At 69.4% G+C, this 7,378-nt stretch overlaps 1 protein-coding gene across 1 annotated transcript; it reads left to right on the forward strand.

Annotated features, from left to right (window-relative positions):
* Positions 1 to 1,738: 1,738 nt before the first annotated feature.
* On the forward strand, positions 1,739 to 6,451 carry PPP1R1A (protein phosphatase 1 regulatory inhibitor subunit 1A; the record flags this gene model as incomplete). The annotated part of the gene is made up of 5 exons (XM_054399028.1): positions 1,739 to 1,819; positions 5,369 to 5,429; positions 5,640 to 5,677; positions 5,791 to 5,854; positions 6,225 to 6,451. Coding segments are annotated over exons 1-5 (471 nt in total), but the record flags the coding sequence as incomplete, so codon positions are not given.
* Positions 6,452 to 7,378: the final 927 nt, after the last annotated feature.

Below are 7,378 nucleotides of genomic sequence, written 5' to 3' on the forward strand. Positions count from 1 at the left end.
CCACCCGGGGAACCCCGAAGGCAAAAGGGATGGAGAAGGGACATCCCTGCAGGGAGAGGCCAGGACCAGGCAGGATTAAACCCTGGGAGGAGGGATAAGGGAGGGTCGCGGAGCAGGAGGTCGAGGGGCTGGGGGCGGGGGGTTTGGGCTCACGGGGATGATCTGGGGGCGGGGCTGAGGGGGAGGGGGGCTGAGGGGGAGCCTCCCGCTGCCGTCTCACCCCCTGGCTGCCCCTTCCCCCGGACCCCCAGCACCTTGCAGCCGCCCATGGCCGCAGAGTCGTGCACCCCCCCACACCCCCCCACCACGGAGACGACCCCTCCCCGCTCCCCCTCCAGCCGCGCCCAGGCTCAGGCAGCCTCCGCCGCTGCCTCCCCTCCCCGTCCTGACCTACTTTAGCGAATTCCCTCTGCCGGATCCCGGCGGCAGCGCCCGGCCCCCCCCTCCCCCCCCCCCACCTCCGCCCCCTCCCCCCCGCCGGCATGAATAAGTGATGGACACTGCGGCTGCTGCGGGGGGGGGTGGTCCTCTCTTCCCTCCCCACCCCCCCCCAGGGGGGACTCCCCACCTTGCCCCAAGGCCGAGGAGCAGGGGGAGGGATTTGCGGACCTGGGGAGGAGGGAAGGAAATCTTTGCAGGGGGGCAGTGGAGGGGGGGGGGGGCAGAGATCCTGCTATAGGTGGGGGCACCCCCCACAGCCCCCCCCCCCACCGAGGATGCCCAGGCCCTGGGCCTTTGTCCATCCATCCTGGGCACCAGCATGGGCACAACCCATGTGCCCATCCCCCCCCACCTCCCTGGGGCCATCGAGGCCAAACCCCGCTGGGACCCCCCCCCAGACAACCAACCCCCCCCACACCCCCTCTCCATCCTGCTGTGATGGCTTTGTCAGGACAGACAGACAGACAAAGGGCCACAGAGCCACCTCCTGAGCTGGGGGGGGGCACAACCCCAAGGGTCCCTGTCCCTTGTCCCCAGCCGACCCCCAGGGCTGATCGATGCCAGCGCTGCCCACAGGGCGCTGCTGGACTTTGCCTGGCCCTGGCCCTGACCCTGGCACTGCCACCCCCCGGCGGTGGCTCCGTGTGGCACGTGAGCACACCCGTGTGTCTGTCCCCATGGCTGGCTGTCCGTCTGTCCACCCACCTGTGCCCCCCCTGCGCTGTCCCCACGTGTCCCCAGGGCCCCCGTCCTTCTGTCTGTCCCTGTGTCCTCCACGTGCCGTGTCCCAGCGTCTGTCTGTCTGTCCCAGGGCTTGGCTGTGCGTCCGTCCTTGCGCCCCACGTGTCGGTCCCTGCGTCCTGCAGTCTGTCCTTGGGCTCTGTCTGTCCCTTTGTCCCGAGGTCTTGTCTGTGTGTCCATCCTTGTGTCCACGTCTCTGTCCCTCTGTCCCTCCCTGTGACAACCTCAGCGTCCCCGGAGTCTCTCCTCCTGTCCGTCTGTCCGTCCCTGGGCCCCAAAGTCTGTCCCTGTGTCCTCTTGTCTGTCCCAGCGCCCATCCATGTGTCCATCCGTCTGTCCCCATGTCCCTGTGTCCATCCCGGTGGCCTTCACCCCTCTGCACCGCGGGCGGGGACCAGGGACCCGGACCGGGACCGGGGCGGGTGGGGGTGACACGGGGACTGGGGCGGGGCCGGGACTGGGCGGGGCAGGGGCGTGTCCAGGCCGGGGCGGGGCGGCCCGGGCAGGGCCGGGAGCCGCCACCGGAGCCGCCACCGGAGCCGCCACCGGAGCCGCCATGGAGCCCAACAGCCCCCGGAAGATCCAATTCACGGTGCCGCTGCTGGAGCCGCATCTCGACCCGGAGGCGGCCGAGCAGGTGGGGGAGGGCACCGAGCACCCCCGGGGGGGACCACCGGAGCTGTGCGGCAGGAGGAGCCGGGGGGGAACTGGGGGAAACTAGGGGGGGGGAGTCCTACGGGGCACCAGGGAAGGAGATATCGGGAGGGGCGGGCACGGGAAGGGCACGATGAGGGCAGCGGCAACGGGGCACGGACCCCCGGGGGGGGTATCACCGAGCAGCCCCGAAGGGACCCCCCGAGGTGTCGGGGCGGCGGTGGCACCCCTGGGTGCGTGGAGAGAGGGCATGTGGCAGTGGGTGGCACGGGGACGGCCCTGACGTGCCCAGGCACCCACAGGTGGGTACAGCCAGCAGGTAGTGGGGACACCCACGGTGCCATCCCCCCCCAGGCCCCCCACGCGGAGCCGGCCCCTGCTGCACCCCAGCACCCCCAGACCCACCGTGGGCTCGGGGCTGCCAGTCCCGGGGGCAGGATGGGGACGGCACTGAGACTGGGGTGGCACCGGCGAGGCACTGGGGTCCAGGGTGGCACTGGGGACCAAGGCAGCGGTGCCAGGGCCATGTGCTGGCTCACAACCGTGGCACTGGGGCTGTCCCGGGGTGGGTGAAAGGGTTATGCCCCCCCCCACCCCCCTCCCCGGGGCCGGGGCCCTCCAGCCCTTGCTCAATCCTTGTTCTTACTGGGGCAGATCCCAGAATAAGAACTGGGATGGAGGTGACCTGGTCTGGGGGACAGCTCAGGGGGACCCTCCTCGGGCACCCTGACCCCACTCCTTGCCCGTTTCACCCCACTCTGGCTGTGCCCCCCCACCTTTGGGGGATGGGGGGGGGGGTGTCTGCAGGGGACAGGAGGGGTCTGGGGGCTGTCCCTTGTCATCGGCAGGCGTGGGAAGATCTGCGGGGGGCTTGAGGATGCTGAGAGAGGCGGCGGGGACGGGGCGTGGGGGGGCCCTAGCCGTGTGCCCCCACCCCGGGTTGGGGGGTCCCAGTGGCTGGGTGGCTGTGAGTGAGGAGCTCCAGCGTGCCAGGTGCGCGGGGGCGAGCGAGTGCCACCCCCAGGGCGAGCGTCTGGCTGTCACCAAACACTGCCACGCACCATCTGGGGCTGCCCCACGGCTCATTTCCAGCGTGGCCCCCACCTGGAGCCAGGCCTGGAGCCGTGAGGGGAGGGTAGGGGGGCTGTGGGTGATGGGTACCAGCCCCTTGGCACCGGTCTGGGTGGCAGGGAGGAGCTAAGGTGACAATGTTCCCACCTGCTGTCCCAGCCGGGCCCTGAGGCTGCCCTGGGGGTCGTCTCCTGCTCGTCCCTGCCTCCGATTCCCCTTCCCGGGAAGGAAGCGGGGGGGGGAGGGGGTTCAGCTGTGTCTTGGCAGCCGCTGGACCCCCAGGGTGGCAGCGCTGGGCGGTGTGGCAAAGCCACCACAAGCCAGCCCCGCGGTGGCAGGAGGTGACAATGCTGCTGTCCCCTCCCTGCCTTTGCAGGTCCCTGACCTGATGTGGGTCTCCCCCCCCTCACGGGGAGCTCAGGCTGATGGAGGCTCAGCTGTGGCAGCCCCGTGCCAGGCTGTGTCCCCCTGCCCTGCAGGGCTGTCTCCGAGCCTGCCCAGCCCCACCCTGCCCCAGGGCCTCACCTCCATGGCCCTGCTCCAGTCCCCTTCGTCCCCACAGGTCCTGCAGCTCGACTCTGCCTTCCTGGGTGCCACCCAGGGTGCCAGGCCCAGCCCAGAGCTTTGTCCTGCAGCTCTGCCCGTGTCCCCAAGGCCACCCTGAGCACTGCATGTCCCCAAGCCTGGGGGTGACAGCCTGGGCGGGGGGGCTTCACTCCTTCCTGCTGCGATCAGCTGGACCCATCCTGTGCCCATCCCTGACCTTCTTCTGGTCCCCAGTCCCGTTCTGGACCCTGATTCTGTTCTGATCCTTAGTCCTGTGCCCAGCCCTGGTCCCGTTCCTGTCCCTGCTGCTGTTCCCATCCCAGATCCCACCCCAGGGATCTGCTGATCCCTCTGCAGCTGCCGGGCCAAGCCCTGGCCCTGCCGGCTCTTAATCGATGGTGGAGATGGAGCTAAAAATAGCAGCGAGAGGAGAGAGGCAGCTCCGGGGAGCCGGGAGGGAGGGAGGGATACAGGGACAGAGGGAGGGAAGAGGGGTTGGAGGGAAGGATACAGGGATGGAGGGAACGATACAGGGATGGAGGGAATGATAAAGGGATGGAGGGAAGGATAAAGGGATCCAGGGATGCAGGAACCGGGGGAGGGGATGTGGGGAAGGATGCATGGGGGAGAAGGATGGAGCCATGGAGGAGAGGATGCAGGGAATCAGGGAGAAAGGGATGCAGGCATGGAGGAAGGGATGGAGAGAAGGAGGAAGGGAGTGGAAGGATCAGAGCATCCTTCCCAGGGCGCTGGAGTAGGGAAACCCCCCCCCCCCCAAATCCAGCTGTGAGCCCCCAGGGTCCCACACCCAGTCCAGAGCACCAAGGGCAGCACAGCTCAGGGTGCTCAGCTCCACCTGGGTCACCTTGGGCGGGTGGCACCGATGTCCCCATCCCAATCCTATCCCCATTCCCGGGGAGGGGCACAGCCCTGCCCCACTGCCTTCGGGATGTCTCTGGGCTCAGATCCAGCCGCGGGTGGGGGGGGGGTCGGGAGAAGAGGGGGTCTGGGGGGGGAGTGTTAAATCCTGACCCCGGGGCTTGGCGGGGGATCCATGGCGGGGAGGGGGCAATTCCCGGCGACTCCCGGCGATTCCCGGCGATTCCCGGCTCCCTCTGATCTCCGTTTAAAATCCATCTCGGGGGTTTCTATGGCAACGCGGCCGACACGGAGGAGATACTGGGGGAGGGGACGGGGGGGGGGGGGGTGTGTGGAAATAGGGACGGCAGGGGAGGGGGGAGCTCCCCGCCTCATTAACATCTCATTAGCATCTCATTAGGCAGCCCGGCTCATTAGGGAATCCTCGCTGGGAAAATCGGGAAATCAGGTTTCGAAGCAACTCAGTCAGTGGGTCAGGAGGAAAAGGGGGCAAGGGAGCGCCCCCGGGGAGTGGGGAGGGGGCACGATGCCACCGCTGCCACCTCTGCCACCGGCCACGGCCACCGAATCCCCCCACACGCACACCCCCCGCCCCCACGCAGAGGCCTTGAGTAGGGGAAGGGCTGGGGGGCAGGGGTGGGGGGCAGGGGGAGCAGCCCGGAGTGCTCCAAGTGACCTTGGCCAAGGACATTCTGTGCCCGGGGAGGAAGGGCAGGGCCCCGGCGGTGTCACCAGGGCGGTGTCACCAGGGCGGTGTCACCACCTCGATGTCCCCGCGGGGGTGTCCCTGGGGGGCACTCAGTTGCTGCTTGTCCTCAGGCCCGGCCAGGAGGTGCTGATGGCAAAGCCACCTGCGTCCGGCCACCCCCCCCGGGGACACTGGGAGGGGGCTCGGTGCTGGCAGAGCTCTGGCTGAGCATGGGGAGGGGGAGGAAGTTCGGGGGGGGGGCGGGGGGGGGGGGGGCGGCGCGGAGGGGTAGCGATGGGTCCTGATCCGCTCCTGACCATCCCCCGCCCCCCAAACCCCCGCCCCCAGATCCGGAGGCGCCGACCGACCCCTGCCAACCTGGTGCTGAGCAGCGACCAATCGTCCCCAGGTGGGTGCTGGGGGGCATGGGGGGATCCCATTATGGGGGAGGGGCTGGGGGGACTGCGGGACAGATCCAGTGGGGCCAGATTGACACTGGGAAGGGGAGAGGGGGCGGGGGGAGGGAGGTGGGGGCGGGGTGCACAATGGTGCCCAGCACCCCACCCCCACCTCTGTCCCCTGCTCCTTCTCGCGTGTTGTGTGTCCCCCCCCCTCCCAGAGATCGATGAGGATCGGCTGCCCAACCCCCTGCTGAAGGTAGGTGCTGCCGCTAGGGGGGACTACAGGGGAGCCCTCCCCTCCCTTCCCCCCCCCCCCAAGATCTCTGGGGTGCCCCCCAGCACCCCCTGCTCACCCCCCTCCCCTCCCAGTCAGGCCTGGCCATGTCCCCCAGGCAGAGGAAGAAGGTTTCTCGCACCACCCCCACCATGAAAGGTACTTGGAGGAGGGGGGGGGGGGGGGAGAGGGCGGGATTGAGGCGGGGACAGTGGGGGATGGGCGTGGGGACACCACAGGTGACCACCCCCCCCCCTACGCTGGCCTCGGACCTCCTTGGCCATGCCCATCTTGAGGAGGGGGGGGAGGGGAGGGGGCACCCAGGAGGTGCAAGCTTGGTAGATGCCACCCAAAGTGGGGGGGAGGGGAGGAGAAGGGGGGGGGGGGGCGAGGGGAGGGGCCAGGAGGCTTCCAAGCTTGCCCAGCAGCAGCATTTTGGGATTCTCCCCGCCCCCCACCCCCCTCCCCCTGGTGTCACCGGGAGCGTGGGGACAGTCCCCGCGTGTCCCCATCATGCCCCCCCCGGCAGAGCTGCAGATGATGGTGGAGCATCACCTCTGCAAGCAGGCACAGGGCGAGGAGGAGGAAGAAGAGGAAGAGGAGGAGGAGGAGGAGGAGGAGAAGGAGAAAGCCCCCGGGAGCCGGGAGCGTGGCCGCGGCCACTGCCACCGCGGGGACACGGAGCACAGCCACAGCCCTGGCGGCTCCTGCCCGCTGGCCACGCACGAAGGTGGCCCCGGCCCTGGTGACAGTGAGTTGTGGCTTGTCCCCAAGGCGGGGGAGCGGGGAGGGGGGAGGGGAGGGCTTCAATCGCGGGCGGAGGGAGGGGGGAGCCTGGCCTCAGCCCCTGCCCCGCCGCACCCGCAGGGACCCCCGGGGACGGGCGGCGGAGCCGGGACCGGGAGGGGAGCCACAGAGCAGCGCCGGTGGGCACTGGCCAGGGTGCTGCCAGCAGCCAGTAGGTAGGTGCTGGGGGCACTGGGAGGGCACTGGGAACCCCTGAGGAGGATTCTGGGGCACTGGGGGGGCACTGGGACCCCCTGAGAGGGATTCTGGGGCACTGGGGGGGGCATTGGGACCCCCTGAGAGGGATTCTGGGGCACTGGGGGGGCATTGGGACACCCAAAGGGGGGCTTTGGGGCACTGGGACACTGCGCTGGGGCACTGGGGGGGCACTGGGACCCCCTGAGGGGGTACTGAAGCACTGAGGAGGGGGCAGTGGGGCAGGGGGAGGGGAGTGGCTATGGCATTGCTGGGGATAAAGCAGGGCTGGGGCGGGGGGGGGGGGTGGGGTCTCTGTCCCCCAGCAGCCTTCCCTTTGTCCCCAGGTGCCAGCAGGGGGTGGGGGACACGGCCGGGGGGTGTCCCCCCTTTCCCCCCCCCTTCCTCCCCCAGAGGCCACAGGAGGATTTTTGTTTGTTTTGGGGTTTTTTGTTTTGTTTTTTTTTTTTTGTACCTGAAGATTTTGGCTCTCGGGGGGGGGGCCACCGGCGGGCACGGGCAGGACCCCCCCAACCCCCCCCTTCCTCCCCCTCCCCCAACCCGGGGGGGGCTTTGGGGACAGTGACAATCCCGAGCCCCCTGCCGTGTCCCCAGGGGAGGTGGCACTGGGGGGGGGGGCAACTCCTCACAAACTTTCTGACACCTCCCTGCCAGCCTCGGGGTGCCCGGGGAGGGGGGGGG

The sequence above is a fragment of the Indicator indicator genome, unplaced genomic scaffold (genome assembly GCF_027791375.1).
Source record: "Indicator indicator isolate 239-I01 unplaced genomic scaffold, UM_Iind_1.1 iindUn_scaffold_287, whole genome shotgun sequence".
In the NCBI taxonomy this organism is placed as follows: Eukaryota; Metazoa; Chordata; class Aves; order Piciformes; family Indicatoridae; genus Indicator; species Indicator indicator.